This window comes from Juglans regia, chromosome 5 (assembly GCF_001411555.2).
Source record: "Juglans regia cultivar Chandler chromosome 5, Walnut 2.0, whole genome shotgun sequence".
In the NCBI taxonomy this organism is placed as follows: domain Eukaryota; kingdom Viridiplantae; phylum Streptophyta; class Magnoliopsida; order Fagales; family Juglandaceae; genus Juglans; species Juglans regia.
In genome coordinates, this window is record NC_049905.1 from 16,376,493 (window position 1) to 16,393,496 (window position 17,004).

At 37.6% G+C, this 17,004-nt stretch overlaps 2 protein-coding genes across 2 annotated transcripts; both read right to left on the minus strand.

Annotated features, from left to right (window-relative positions):
* Positions 1 to 459: 459 nt before the first annotated feature.
* LOC118348492 (senescence-specific cysteine protease SAG39-like) lies at positions 460 to 1,556 on the minus strand. Its single transcript, XM_035690315.1, has 2 exons — positions 1,124 to 1,556; positions 460 to 1,052 (listed from the first exon to the last, which is right to left on the minus strand). The coding sequence occupies exons 1-2, from the start codon at positions 1,554 to 1,556 to the stop codon at positions 460 to 462; spliced, it is 1,026 nt and encodes a 341-aa protein (XP_035546208.1).
* A 13,173-nt stretch (positions 1,557 to 14,729) lies between these two features.
* LOC108999722 (senescence-specific cysteine protease SAG39-like) lies at positions 14,730 to 15,826 on the minus strand. Its single transcript, XM_018976628.2, has 2 exons — positions 15,394 to 15,826; positions 14,730 to 15,322 (listed from the first exon to the last, which is right to left on the minus strand). The coding sequence occupies exons 1-2, from the start codon at positions 15,824 to 15,826 to the stop codon at positions 14,730 to 14,732; spliced, it is 1,026 nt and encodes a 341-aa protein (XP_018832173.2).
* Positions 15,827 to 17,004: the final 1,178 nt, after the last annotated feature.

The window sequence follows — 17,004 nt, forward strand, 5'->3', positions numbered from 1 at the left end:
GCTTTAAAGCAATGAGGGCTATGAGTAAATGAGGAATTGGAGTTTACATTTGTACAATGAGATATGATTTTAAGTGTTAAGAGGTAACTCTCCGACCCATCCGGGACCGGAGCGTTAAAGTTTGGTTCTTCCAAGCCTTGGTTTTTTTATTTTTTTAATCCCCATATATGTATTTTTTGTGATACGATACTCCTCAACCACGAATAAGGGTAGAACAATAAAATCCAGAGATACTGCCCCCTAAAAAGGTAAGCAATAGTATGCATTCTGAAATTGAGTGGATGTGATTTTCATAAACGTAACAAAAGATGTTGTCCACAATAATACATACATAGACTCTGAACAGAAGAAACTATAAGCAAACCAAAGAATACATACATATATAGACTCTGAACAGTAGAAATTGAGAGGATTTAAAATGAGCAGCGCATTGTATTTGTATGTGATTGGTTTCTAAACTTATGCGGTTGGATAAGAGGCTTGCATTGCTATACCACATAGGCCTTCCTTTGCATCAATATCTCTTTGCATCCTTATGTACCCTTGTTCACCCCATTTTGTACCCCATGAGTTCTTCACTAGCCAATACTTGGTCCCATCATTGGTGATCCCGTAACCAACAGCGGTAACACCATGGTCTAGGCTAGTGCCACACTCTCCTGTAAAAATACCACTTGAATAGAATTGGAAATCAGAACCTTCAGCATCTATGGCAACAGAAACTGGTTGATTAGCTACAGCTTTAAGAAGTGCTTTTTCGCTATTTGCCGGCACATCTTCATAGCCATTTATCTTGGCTGCATGGTTGGATTCTTCCTTTGTGTTGCAGGTTCCATCAACACCCTTGTAAGGATAGTTGGCTTCTGTAGTTATGCCTTGATTATGTTGGATGAATTGGAATGCATTATCCATCAAACCGCCACCACACCCTTGGTCAATTCCTTTAATGTCACAATCTACCAACTCTTGCTCAGACAAAGAGATTAATTTACCAGTTGATAGCTTGGTAATTCCTTCCATGGCTGCCACTGCTGAAAATGCCCAGCAACATCCTACATTTCATCACAAGAAAGAGTTAACAATTTTACAATGAGTATAGATCATTTCTAAACTAGGCACTTACCACATTGGCCTTGGTCTTTGATGGGTGTTACTGCTCCTTTCTTTCTCCAGTCCATTACAGAAGGCAACACAGTTACATTTTCATATTTGAAAGAAGAAGCTTGTGTCGAGCATTCATGCCCCATGAATCTATTTCGCGTGGCTACGAACTCTTCATTTGTAAGATCTGCAAATTGGTTGATTCCTAACTTGTATGGCTTGTTTGCTGCACCATTAAATGATTCTATGTATGCCGCATTTTCTTTGAATATTTTGAAACGCTTCTCTTTCTCGTAAGTGTCCTCATATATATGCCCATAACGAGCCATCCACTGCTCATGCTTCTCATGCATTGCTATATCCTGGAGGGTGCGAGCGGCAGCTTGAGAAGCCAAAGCACCCAAAGTGAGGATCAAAGCCAAACAAATGATTTGCCAATGGTTAGTGAGCCCCATGATTTGTATTGTTGCAGCTGGGATTTGATGAATTGAATGAGTTATCGGCATACCTACTCAAGAGGTTTATATAGAGATAATAATCCTCCTTGAATTGCATACTAATCTATCGTAACACTAGAGGAGGGCTTGCTCATCATCGTGCTCGAGAGAATTTCTTGATTTAGATCTATAAAACTATCTAATTTGTTTATTTTCATTTGCCATTTTGGAGTTTCTTGTTACACGTACACTCGTCTCTTTATGATTATATTGATCTATATTTATCTGGGTCAAATCATAAATTAAGGGATATCATGTGCTTGGGGCTTTCCCCTGTCAAATCAATCCAAAATGGTCTCACCGCAACGTTTCATTTGTATATGAAAGAAAAGTTGGAACACAAATAGACACAACGTTGGATAAACTGGTCGATATGACAATTATTTAATACACTAAAACACTTGGAGCTGATTTATCTATTGTCGTATCATGTCAACATCATTCTAAACGCTTTGAACTTCCACCTTAATTACCATGAGCAGCATATTGGAGCCTCAAAACTAATATTCCATCTACACTGTATAACTTCTATAATAACTGGTCGATATTCAGAATTTGGTAGCATATTTCTAACATATTGGCTTCAAACACCCAAATTTATTTTACAAGGTTAATTGACAAAAAATCTAGACATCCTTAAACTAAAATAATGTGATGGTTTTGAAAGTAAGACAAGTAACTTTCTTAAAACTTCAAATGAAACTACTTTGTTTGGTTGTTGAACCAAATTCAACTCATCTTAAACTGATCATTGATGTGACCCACTACTTTTTCAACTTCTTATAAAACCATTAAACTCATATCAACCCACTTCATACATTTAAACCTAAAAAGTTAAACTCATCTCAATGAAAGCCACAAAATATTATTATTTACAAGTCAACTCAATTCATCTCAACATCTAAACGTATTTTTTTCTATATATTTTCAGATGTATTGTTTAATTTTGGGGACAAAAGATGGTTTAATTGTCTCCCATTAAAGCTATATATGGGGATGCATTGTTGATTTTTTCTTCATTATAAAAAATATTTAGGACAGATATATATGGGATCTCAATCTTTTTCACAAAGACATCCAAAATCATAAATCTAAATCTGGTTTATTTTCTTTTGTTTATTGAACTCAAAGAAATAATTGTTTTGTTTGAACCTTATGAATAAAAGTACACAAGTATGTAGAGCCCATGCATAGGTGAAGTGGGTTGAGTTTATTTCATTTAGAAAGTACGTAATAAGAACAACGCTTATAAAATGAGATTTTCAAACTCTAAGCCTATTTAAAGATGTAAATCTATCTTCTTCTATTTTTTTTATAAGAAAACTTCATTAAAAGAGATTACAGACTTTTGACAAGTCATAGGTCTTGAGAAAGAAAATCAGGAATACTATCCTACCACATTTCAATACAGTCCACATTTTTTGCATTTCTAGCTAACTTATGTGCAGCCATATTACCCTCCATGTGCACATACGCAAAATCACATGCAACAAAACAGAATGAAAGAGCTTTTATTTCTCTGTATAATAGCCCAAGTAGTGATCCCTCCATGTTGTTTTGCTTTAAAGCCTCCACCAGCAACAATCAATTAGATTCCACTAAAAGCTTTGAGATTCCCATACTCACGCATAACTGAAGGCCTCTGAATATAGCAGTTAACTCAATTGCTTCAGCTTCCTCCACCTCATTCTCAGCCTTGCTAGCTGCCATAAACACATTGTCTTGATCTTCCCTCAAAATTGCACCCAAACCAGATTTATTTTGATCATCAAAAATGGAACCATCGACATTCAGCTTTAGCACATCTACTGGAGGGGGCTTCCACCGATAGTGGTTCTTCATCTAAACATTTGATTTTAATCTGACCTCTTTAAAATTTCTGATCAACGCAACAACATTTTCTGCAACTATCTTTGGATTCAACAGCAACTGGTCATATACCATCTTGTTTCTTCTATACCAAAAACTCCTTGTCAAACAAAAAAACAGTGGCAACTTCTCCTTTAATACACCCTCGCAAAACTTCAAAGCAACCTCATGAAAAATCATTCTAACATCTGTCACAAATTTGGCAGCAGCTCTTTCCAAACAACCTGAAGACAAACACAGCTTATCAAAGCATGATGAGTATCCTCTACCTCAAACCCATAGAAATAGCACTTCCTTTCAATTAAAACATGTCTTCTTAACAAATTCTCTGCTGTAGGAAGCCCCTCTCTACACGCACGCCAAGCAAAGATTTTTATCTTACTTGGTACCTTCATCTTCCATTGTTGTTTCCAAAAAACCTGAAGTGTCCCAGCCGTAGATGATTCTGCAATACCAGAACCCATTCTTGCCTTTATAAATCTGTAACAACTCCTTACGCTAAAGGATCCACTTCTCTCATGTGCCCAGACTCTGCTATCCATTGTAACTCCTAGAGAAATCACAACTTTAAGAATGTCAGCCGCCACACTTGGATTAAAGAGAGTTCTAAGCTTATTTACATTCCACTTTCTTGTATTGTTATCAATAAGTGTCGCCACCACCTCTTCTTGTCTATTCTCTAGTCAAGACACCCCTTCTAAAACAAGCTCAGTGTGCCTTGGTATCCACTGATCACTCCAAATTCTTACCCCTCTTCCATCTCCAATTCTGCATTTACAATCTGCAAACATCCATTTTTTTGCTTCACACATACCTCTCCAAGTGTAAGATGGAATATTTCCCAAGCCAGCTTGCTGAAAACTAAAATGTGGAAAATATCTAGCTTTTAACAATCTGAAAATCAGAGAATTTTCCTCATTCATCAACCTCCATCCTTGTTTAGCCAATAGAGCCAAATTAAAGACCCTAAGATCTTTAAACCCCATCCCTCCACATGACTTCATCTGACACATTTTTGACCAGCTGAACCAATGAATTTTCCTCTCGTCTCCCCTTTGTCCCCATCAAAACTTTGACATAAGACTCTCTAACTCAGAATAAAGACTTAATGGCAATTGAAAACAGCTCATCGAATAAGTTGGAATAGAAAGTGCCACTGCTTTTAGTAGCACTTCCTTCCATCATTGTGATAGCAGTTTCTCTTTCCAACATTGGAGCTTTTGCCTAACTTTTTGTTTTATGGAATGAAAAGCTTGATTTCTTGACCTACCCACAATGGGTGGGAGGCCTAGATACTTTTTCTACTGTTGTATTTCACTATTCCCCCATAGCAATCTTATCTCTTCTCTAGCCTCCCAACTTACATTCCCACTAAATCTCATGGCTATTTTTTCCTTATTTATTTTTTGACTAGACACTGCTTCATATCTCTCTAGAACTTCTTGCACCCTTCTGTTCTCCCCTACCTCAGCTTTGCAGAAAATGATACTATCATCTGCAAACAACATTTGATTGATATTTGGAGCAACCCTACAAATCTTTAGCCCAGAAATCTCCCCTCTCAGCCCAACTTCTTTTAGAAGCATAGCCAAGCCTTTAGTGCAGATAAGAAACATATAAGGGGACAAAGGGTCCCCTTGTCTCAATCCTCTACTTGGAACTATAGGCCTTTTTGGATCACCATTTATCAACACAAAAAAAGAAACTGAACTGATACAAACCATAATCATGTTAATAAAATTCTGATTAAAACCCATAACCTCCATCACTGATTTTATAAAACTCCACTCCACTCTATCATAGACCTTCCTCCATCACTGATTTTATAAAACTCCACTCCACTCTATCATAGACCTTACTCATATCTAGCTTCAACGACATAAATCTCTTTTTCCCTCTCTTTTTTTGTTTTAGATAATGGACTAGCTCATAAGCTATCAAACCATTATTAGTTATTAAACGACCGAGAACAAATTCACTTTGACTCTCCCCAATAACACTGGACATAACAGACTTCAAAATGTTTGATAGCACCTTTGTAATCAATTTATAGACCATATTACATAGACTAATAAGTCTATAATCACAAACTTTTGAAGGGGACTTCTTTTTCGGGATAAGAGTGATGTATGTGTGATTTAAGGAGGCTGGAAAAGAACCTGTATTTAATGCATCCAAGACTGCTGAAATCACAGGCTCACCCACCGTATTCTAGTAATTTTGGAAAAACACTTGGGACATACCATCTGGGCCCGGGGTTTTTATGGGGTTCATTTGTTGTAGAGCTACCTTCACCTCTTTAGCAGAATAAACCTTGCTCAACTCCTCATTCATACTGTTATCCACCCTACCAACTAGAGACTCCAGAAAATTCAATGAGCCCATCAGACTTGAACTTGTGAACATATTTCTGAAATAGTCAATGACAAGCATACCCCTTCCTTCTAACTCATGCCACACCCAATTTTCATATTGGAGTTTTCCTATCTTATTCTTCCTTCGCCTTTGTGAAGCCTTCATGTGAAAGTACATGGAGTTTTGGTTGCCTTCTTTGAGCCACAAAGCCTTTGATCTTTGTCTCCACATAACCTCATCCCTTTCAAGCCATTTCTGTACCTCAGCCCGTGCTATCGCAGATTCCTCTCTATTGTTCCCCAAATGGTCGTTTTCATGAAGCCTTAACCGGTTCTATTTTGCTTGATAAAGGATTTTTTGCACATGACCAAATGAATGTCTATTCCATACAGCCAGCTGATTCCCACACGACTCTATAAGCTTCATCACCTCATCCATTTTTGCTTGACCTGCACATCTTCCCCATGTATTTTTGATAATTTCCTCACATGCTGGCTCACCTACCCAAATAGCCTCAAACTTAAACATTCTCCTCCTTTTGTAACACTCCCTGACCCCTTCCACATCAACCAGTATAGGAACATGATCTGAATATGCCACCGATCTGTGAGTAATAGTAGCATTAGGGAATTGGTGCCACCAATCAGAATTTGCCAGGCCCCTATCTAGCCTCTCACTGATACACGGAACCCCTTCTTTGCGATTACACCATGTAAAAGGATACCCATTAAACCCCAAATCCCTCAACCCACACTCTTCCACCACCTCCCGAAAAGCTGTAATTTGCCTCTCGGGGCAAGGTCGCCCACCCCTCTTCTCATGATGGTATAAAACCTCATTAAAATCCCCTAGTATCAACCACAGATCCCCATTATTACAGCTTAGGGATCTAATCAAATCCCCTGTTATGTGACGAAAATTACAATCTGGACTGCCATATATTCCTACTAAAAACCAGCATCTATTTATTCCAGAATCACATTTTATCATAGCATCAATATGTGAATTAGAGTAATTGATAATAGACAAATCGATATCCCTTCCCCAAAGTATTGCTAAAAACCCTTTCCTTCCAATAGAACCAATCGGTAAACAATTTAACAAGCCAAATCTTTACTTACAGTTTTCGAACTCCTGTACCGAGAGCCTAGTTTCCTACAAGAACAGTACCCCAAATGTATTGTTCTTAGACGGTAATGCAAGGTAAAAGTCTCAAATGTACAATCCTTATATAAAAGTGTGGGTCCCATTAAAAAAAAGTGATTTTTTTCACACTTTTCCAATGTGGGTTCCTTTTTTTTCTTTCTTCTTTTTTTTTTTTAATAAAAGGCTATTGCGAAACTTTTACATTTGAGACTTGTATCTAGTATTACTTAACTCTACTGGATCATATTGAAGTCTAAGCTGTTGATCATTCATTGAATCATCCAAGAAAAGTACTTATTACATGAATTCAATATCTCTAGTGAAATAATATCATATTAAAGACATTACGCTACTAAAGAATAAGCTTTACTTTGCCGCCACCCAAATGTTTTGAGGTTGAGAGGTAGCTTGAAGGGTAGCTTGAGGCTAAGATGTAGGTAATAGAACTAAATGTTTTGAGGCTGAGATGTAGGTAATAGAACTCAATCTTCATAAAATATTGAGTTTATATCTCTCTTACCCATACTCATTACATTTATTGGTGCATAGTATTTTGTGTTCATATTTTTATCATATTACTTATTTGATTTATATTTGTGAAGTTTGTTTACCGTTCCTAATTCATTTCCTATTCACTTAATCATATCGACAACAAGATTGACTAGTTAGAATGTAATCTCTTGTTTGATAATGAATAGTACAAAATCTCAAATAATTGTATATGATAGAATAGTGTTAAGTCATTGAATACTAATACATGAGTGAAGCCACCAAAAGGAAAATGTAGGTTGGCGCCACCCCAACCAGGATGGATCTCTGACATCCTAGAGTTGGGTTGGTCTATAGCCATTTCGGCAGTAGGACCTAAGATGGCGGCATGCCACCTTAAATGGGGTGGTTCGATAGCCATTGTTTAATTTTTAATTTTTAATTTTTAATTTAAGATATTTGTGAAATCTTATTTAAGTGTGTATAAAGAGTAAATATAAAGAGTAGTGCTAGATACTTTAAGGATAATCCTTGCCTGAAGGTAAATATAAAGAGTAATGCTAGATAAATACAATCTTAGAATGTGCAAGTCTCGCACATTACTCATAAAAAGAAGTGACCTCATTAAGAAATAAATTATGTGGATCCCAAATTTATCCTTTTTTTTAAAATAAAAAAAGTGTGCATGACTCGCACAATGCAAGTATCATTTCTCAAATATAAGATATTTAAAAAATTTTAATTTCTTTTTTTTTTTAAATAGAGAAGCTTCTCAATAGGCCACCCGAGAGACCCGAAATGGACATTGTTTTAACATACTAGGGGTGATACCTGCATGGCCAGGGGCGGGGTCGACCCTTCCCCGCTCCTCACCCACGCCCATGCAGAGGTGGCATTTTCACCCCACACCCCACCCCTGGGATGCAAAAGCAAGGTCCCCCGCCCTTGTGCCAGGGGGAGAGAGTGGAACCCTCATCCACCTTGCCCCTCACCCACTCCATTAGTGTCTATGGCCTATTAGGCTAAAAAATTATTCTATCTTGCCAGCAATTCAAGGGTCTCACATTGCTTAAGCGAGACACTTGTATTATCTTGGCCTCCTATATAAATGTCACACATACTACACTACATCTTACACAAAATATTATGTAAAAACTGTACTTAATACATATTATTATATTTATATATAGTAAAACTACTAATATATATTTATAAATATGTATAAATATATATATTTATTTATGCTTATATAAAAAATTTTAATGTATAGGGGGCGGGGGGTGGGGTGGAGCCGCTATGGCCAGCCTGTCCATGCCCCCCACAAAGGATTCCTCCTTGCAGGGCGCAGGCCCCTCTCCCTCATGGGGGACGAGGTTGCACGCCCCACCATGCGAGGGCGGGGTAGCGGGATGTGGGCTCCCACTTTTAGCGATGAAACTTTTAGCCATTCCTATGCCTACCGTGTCATTAATGTTTAGCTGCCTCTTGACAGAATCATTAATATCTCGATTACATCTAAAGAATCTTGTCTTTCTTGGACTTAGGTCATGGTTATGTACATTCTTAACAATACTTATGTGCAACATCTTACCAACCAAGATTGCATTAATCTTCACCTTACAATCAGTCTTCATTGTTGGGCGTGGTTTAGCGAGGTTGGTATTACGATTCCTTGCCACCACGAGCACAGTCAAGTGTTACATATCTAACACTCCCATCATGATCCATTTTGTCTCGTTGTCTCATTATGCAAATCTCATATTTCTTATAGTACTCAATGAGTTCCTACTCAGTTTTCAAAAACATCCCAGTCATTGGCTCTTAAACCTCCTCATCATCATTCTTTGGTGTTGACTCTAACACCTCCTTATCAGCATTAGAGCCCAGAGCTAGCTTTAAAACCTCCTCATCACCATTCCCTGGCGTTGGCTCTAATATCTCCTCATTAGCATTCCTCAGCGTGGCTCTAATACCTACTCATCTACATGTTTCTCTCACACACATTTGGGGTATTTGGATAAGTACTGCTTTTAGAAGAAAACAACGATCCTCTAGTAGATGAGGTGGGTGCAGCCACTGTGACACCCGGGTCTAGCATAGAGCTCGCAATCAATATTCATATATATTTTTTTATTTACTCCCAAGCATTCTCTTCTCACTCATCCATTCCTCATGCCCACGTACAAGAAGTTCCCCGCATCAAGCACGGCAACTGCATGTAACCGCTGCCCCCAAGCGTGTAACCACCCTTTTCCCGTGCGTTTTGGTTTCTCATTAAACTTCACCTTGTAGATCGATGCTCTCTACCTTTATTTTATTTTTTTTCTTCTATCTTCTCCGCACCAAGTCGGAAGGCACCTGGAATCCACCACAAACCAGTTACTGCCTGCGTGAACCCGAGTTACCCAGCAACCTCCAACGGACGCCACCATCCAACCAACTCGTAAGCCTCGACTCCTCCACACATGACCAATGCAACACCCCTGTTTAACCACCGTGTGAAACTGCCCAGCTCCATGCACAGCATCTAGCGACGCTGACCAGCATGCCGAGGTACTCTCCCACGCACGTCGAAAGCCACTGAGCCACATTTTAAACCTCCACTGCTCTGCCTTGCACCACCGTACCCCACACTTAGCCGCCAAACGTAAAGCTCTGTCGCACGCATCACCGAAACACCCCTGTTTTTGCATCTCAAAACAGAGCACCACTCAACCCTGTCGGTGACGCTAGCCACGGCGGGGGAAGTCTAGCGGCATTGACGCCCAACAACTTCGCGATCTGGTGCCGCCCCAACCACCTTGTCACTGTCCGTTGCTGCCTCGTGCACGACTGTCGGGACAACCACCTTCCTCCGTAACCCAACTCTGCCGCGACCTCCTTCCCCTCGGTGCCGCTGCCTCGTAGTTTTCCTTGGGTGACGATTGACAATTGATCAGTACTGTTGCGGAGAATTTTCTGTAAAGCTAAGAAGTCCAGGTAAGCGGGATTCATATACTGGTTTTGCATAAAAGAAATGAAATGAGGTTGATTTTGAAAATATTCATGTTTATTTTTTAAAAGAAATCTAAAAACGACCTCAGATGTTTGTTCTGCATATGCATAAATTCTATAAGAGAAAGTATTTTCTGTCATGACTGGTGTAGACATGAGCTAGATTTGTGCATTCTGTTTCTGAACTATACAAAAAGAGTGAATATGGAAGTCTAAAAGTTTTTGCTATGAATAAATGAAGATGTTTTGGTGTCTGTTTATTTCGAACATGTGAAATGATCTAAAGCTTTTCAGTATTTTGTTTTGATATGATGTGTCATCTGAAAAACCTTGTTTTGATATGATGTGAAATGAACTATACAAAAACCTTGTTGGCTTACACTTCCTACTTGATGGTGAGCCCTGTCATCTTTAGCATTTTCTTTCAAATCACTTGTTTAGTTTATAAATTGGAAAAGAAGAGAGAATCAGATCTCAATTGTAATTTGAAATCTAGTGGTCGGGTTGACAAAATATTGGGTGGATTGATGATGTTGGTTCAGTTGTCTAATTTTGTTGGATTCTAATTAATTTCAAGTTTTTGGTTTCATATTCATTTATTAGTATTGCACAACTACTTTTAATAATACAAGTGGTACATATGAGAAATTAATGAGATGATAATAGTATTAGGTTGTCATTGTTAAATATGTTACAAGACAAGAAAAATTGAATGGTTTTGGCCAAGAAAAGAAAATATAGGTATTATGAATAACTTCAACAAGATTGAAGGATAGATAATGTAACAATCCGATCTTATATTATTAGGGATAAATGATGGATAATTTTATTAGGTTCAATAAATGAGTTAAAGCCAATAAAAGATTTATCGGATATATTATTTTTAATTGAACCTAGAGTTAAGGCTCCATTATTATTATTATTTTGTTTAAAAATCCAAACTCCTTCGTGTTAGACTCCAAACACTATTGACATTCATAATAAAATCTCTAACTGATTTCCTCTATAAACTCCATGTTATGCACCTCTCTAATTTATTTATCCACTCACATGCACATGCACGTATGCCTCTCAACTCCAAACTCTATCCACCCTCCTATGATCTAAGATACCTCGCTTCCCCTGCCTATAAAACTACCCCGAGACCCTCTAACAATAAACACAACACACATCGGCAGAGAAGGAAAACTCACACTCACAGCAAGCCCCCCTTCGAAAACAGAAACTCCGTAGCAATTTCTCTCCATACTAGACCACCACCTCGCTGGAATCCACCACATAGTATGTCCAAACACTAGCCAGTTGCACCCTAGCCTCTACCTTGCACCATCGAGAGACCACGTACGCCCCAAACCACCAGCCCACTACCCAGACCTGCGTGAGCCGTTTGTCCGTTTGCCATACGACACCGCCCACCACCTCATCAGATGTAAATCCACACCACTGCAAACCACATTAAGACAACCTCCATTCTACATAACCAGCCACCAGAATTGCCGCACAACAAGTCATGACCACCACCTTGCAGAAACTGTCAACACTCCTACACCACCGTCGCCCAACCGTTGAAAAACCACCAGCAAAATACTCTATTTTACTACACCGAAACAGAGGAAGTATTCTTCCCCACCGTGAGCCACAAGCCAACCATCGACGTCACGGCCACAGCTCGCTCGTGCTACCCCAATGCCACCATCACCTCAGACCCGCCTTGTCCCTCAAGGTGAGCCATTGCCGAACGATCCCACTGCTTCTCCGTCCATTTTTGCACACTGTGTTCACTCTTTCTCTCCCTCTCGCTCCTTCTCTCGACATCACACTACCCTCCTGCCCATAGGGACCTAGTTGCGCCGCCTTGACTCCCAGCCGCCATGCGTGCAGCTCCATCCTCTCGGTGAGTATCGCACGTCTTTCTCTCTCCTGAGCCCTTTGTTTTCTTTACGCACGACATTTCCTTCATTATTTTTGTTTCGTGTGTTCTTATCTCCAGACCCTTTGATTCATAATGGGCCCTTGGGCCCCAAGCCATACGGCCAATGTATTCTTAGGTTAATAGAGGGCTGGGCATGAGGATTTTTTTGACATGTATCATGGTGATAGAGTTGTATTTTAAGTTGGGCATATAAATTCTAGATATACAAAACTGATTTCAATATTATGAAGTCAATGTGATTTTAGGGTTATGACGGACCAAAGTTTATGGAAATATAGATTAAGTTGGAATTTCAGGTTTAACTATGAGGTACGTGTTTAAGTATAAATTAACTTAAGTTACGTGTATTCTATAGGTAATCCGTCATGCCCCAAAAATATTGGATTAGCTCTACGAGATAAGTAGCATGATCATACCCTCACACGTATGTACGATAAACGGCATGTCTTTTATAAAAATATTATGCATGTACGCCTTCCATTGGAAGCCCCATTTTATGTACCTAAATCATGATTTTATGTGAAGATTTGTGCATTAAAGTCTTTTATGGAAGTCATGATTTTATGTGAGGGTTTATATAAATTCATGATCTCTTGTGATAATTTATGCATTAAGATAGTTATGGAAAGTCATGCATGATTTTATGTGAGAGTTATGCATAAAATTATTTATGAAAGGTTGTGATTTTATGTGAGAATTATGCATTAAAATTATTTATAAAAAGTCATGATTTTATGTGAGTATTATGCATTAAAATACTTATGAAAAGTCATAAATTAATGTGGGGAAACATGTATTACGACAATTATGAAGGAAGGTGATTTCATTTGAAATCTATTATATGAAATGGCAAGTATGTATGTGATTTCTTTTGAAATCTATAATATGACAAGTATGTAAACGATTTCTTTTGAAACGGCCTATGTTATGATATGAAGACGGTACCTATGTTATGGGCATATTGCATTGTCAGGTCATACATGTTGGTGGTGTACCCAGTATGTCTTCCTTGCATATGGATTCCACAACTCACGGCCACGGGCAAAATCGAAATCCACTTAGAATCGCTAATCCTAACTCACGGGGGTCAACAGTGGGTAACAGTCTGTGATAAGTGAAAGATAATTTCATGTTCATGTTCATGTTATTTATGTATGTATTATGAGTATGCACGTTTTCTAGGAAACCTTATATTTATTATGGTTACTGTATGATATGTTATTTATTGAGTATTCGACTCATTTTTTGTATATTTTTTTGTTTTTAAACCACCCCAGGTGATGACATATATGAGGATGAGACTGCAGGACAGGACTAGGCCCCAGGAGGTAAGGCAGAAGCCTAAACAAATTATGCGATGATTAGTTTTATGGTTTAAGTTTTAAATAAATTATTTTGATAAACACATGAGACTTCTGTATTTTTTTAAATAAGTGCTTCCGCAGACTCTATTTTGAATTTTAAGTACTTATTAAGTTTGTTTTATTTATAGAAATCTTTCGCGTCTGGCACATTGTTAAAAAAAAAAAAAAATTAAGTTCAAGTTAGTAGTACCATATTGGCTCCCTGAAAATTCTAAAATGTCTTTTTAGGAAGCGGGGTATTACATATAATAATAATAATAATATTAAAATAAAATAATAAATAAATAAATAAATAAAGCTAATGCAAGAGCAAAATGGTATTTTCATAATTTGTAAAATGAACTATCTATAATATGAACTAATAAACTTGAGAGATTAAACTCTTACCCATGATCTAGTTGTGAAAGGGAGTTAAGTTCTTATCCATGCTCCAGTTATGAGAGGGAAGAGGAAGATAGAATTAAATTCTTACTTATGAATCGAGTCATGAGAGGAAGTTAAACTCTTAATAAGGTTTGGTTTTTCCAAGCCATGGTTTTTCGATTTTTTTAATCCCCATATATGTTTTTTTTGTGATATAATATTCCTCCACCACGAATAAAAAGGAAAGCAATAGTATGCATTCTGAAATTGAGTGGATGTGATTTTCATAAAAGTAACAAAAGATGTTGTCCACAATAATATAGTATGGCAAATTTTTATAGATATGTAACCAAATGTTTTCTGTGACGCACTTTAGGTGACGGTCGTGGTGACGGTTTCAAACCGTCATCAAATATGTTTAGTGACGATTTGCCATTTTTTTGTGACAGTTTCCTCTGTCACAAAAGACACATTATGTTGTAGTGATAGTATGGCAAATTTTTATAGATATGTAACTATAAGCAAACCAGAGAATACATACATAGACTCTGAACAGTAGAAATTGAGAATATTTAAAATGAGCAGCGCATTGTATTTGTATGTGATTAGTTTCTAAACTTATGCGGTTGGATAAGAGGCTTGCATTGCTATACCACATAGGCCTTCCTTTGCATCAATATCTCTTTGCATCCTTATGTACCCTTGTTCACCCCATTTTGTACCCCATGAGTTCTTCACTAGCCAATACTTGGTCCCATCATTGGTGATCCCGTAACCAACAGCGGTAACACCATGGTCTAGGCTAGTGCCACACTCTCCTGTAAAAATACCACTTGAATAGAATTGGAAATCAGAACCTTCAGCATCTATGGCAACAGAAACTGGTTGATTAGCTACAGCTTTAAGAAGTGCTTTTTCGCTATTTGCTGGCACATCTTCATAGCCATTTATCTTGGCTGCATGGTTGGATTCTTCCTTTGTGTTGCAGGTTCCATCAACACCCTTGTAAGGATAGTTGGCTTCTGTAGTGAGGCCTTGATTATGTTCGATGAATTGGAATGCATTATCCATCAAACCGCCACCACACCCTTGGTCAATTCCTTTAATGTCACAGTCTACCAACTCTTGCTCAGACAAAGAGATTAATTTACCAGTTGATAGCTTGGTAATTCCTTCCATGGCTGCCACTGCTGAAAATGCCCAGCAACATCCTACATTTCATCACAAGAAAGAGTTAACAATCTTACAATGAGTATAGATCATTTCAAAATTAGGCACTTACCACATTGGCCTTGGTCTTTGATGGGTGTTACTGCTCCTTTCTTTCTCCAGTCCATTACAGAAGGCAACACAGTTACATTTTCATATTTGAAAGAAGAAGCTTGTGTCGAGCATTCATGCCCCATGAATCTATTTCGCGTGGTTACGAACTCTTCATTTGTAAGATCTGCAAATTGGTTGATTCCTAACTTGTATGGCTTGTTTGCTGCACCGTTAAATGATTCTATGTATGCCACATTTTCTTTGAATATTTTGAAACGCTTCTCTTTCTCGTAAGTGTCCTCATATATACGCCCATAACGAGCCATCCACTGCTCATGCTTCTCATGCATTGCTATATCTTGGAGGGTGCGAGCGGCAGCTTGAGAAGCCAAAGCTCCCAGAGTGAGGATCAAAGCCAAACAAATGATTTGCCAATGGTTAGTGAGCCCCATGATTTGTATTGTTGCAGCTGGGATTTGATGAATTGAATGAGTTATCGGCATACCTACTCAAGAGGTTTATATAGAGATAATAATCCTCCTTGAATTGCTTACTAATCTATCGTAACACTAGAGGAGGACTTGCTCATCATCGTGCTCGAGAGAATTTCTTGATTTAGATCTATAAAACTATCTAATTTGTTTATTTTCATTTGCCATTTTGGAGTTTCTTGTTACACGTACACTCGTCTCTTTATGATTATATTGATCTATATTTATCTGGGTCAAATCATAAATTAAGGGATATCATGTGCTTGGGGCTTTCCCCTGTCAAATCAATCCAAAATGGTCTCACCGCAACGTTTCATTTGTATATGAAAGAAAAGTTGGAACACAAATAGACACAACGTTGGATAAACGATGTATATATGACAATTATTTAATACACTAAAACACTTGGAGCTGATTTATCTATTGTCGTATCTTGTCAACATCATTCTAAAAGCTCTGAACTTCCACCTAAATTACCATGAGCAGCATATTGGAGCCTCAAAACTAATATTCCATCTAAACAGTATAACTTCTATAATAACTGGTCGATATTCAAAATTTGGTAGCATATTTCTAACATATTGGCTTCGAACACCCAAATTTATTTTACAAGGTTAATTGACAAAAAATCTAGACATCCTTAAACTAAAATAATGTGATGGTTTTGAAAGTAAGACAAGTAACTTTCTTAAAACTTCAAATGAAACTACTATGTTTGGTTGTTGAACCAAATTCAACTCATCTTAAACTAATAATTGATAGAACTCACTACTTTTTCAACTTTCCATAAAAAAATTAAATTCATCTCAACTTATTTCATACATTCAAATCCAAAAAGTTAAACTCATCTCAATGGGACTTACAAAATATTATTATTCACAAGTCAACTCAATTCATCTCAACATCTAAACGTATTTTTTCCTGTATATTTTCGGATGTATTGTTTAATTTTGGGGACAAAAGATGGTTTAATTGTCTCCCATTAAAGCTATATATGGGGATGCATTGTTGATTTTTTCTTCATTATAAAAAATATTTAGGACAGATATATATGGGATCTCAATCTTTTTCACAAAGACATCCAAAATCATAAATCTAAATCTGGTTTATTTTCTTTTGTTTATTGAACTCAAAGAAAT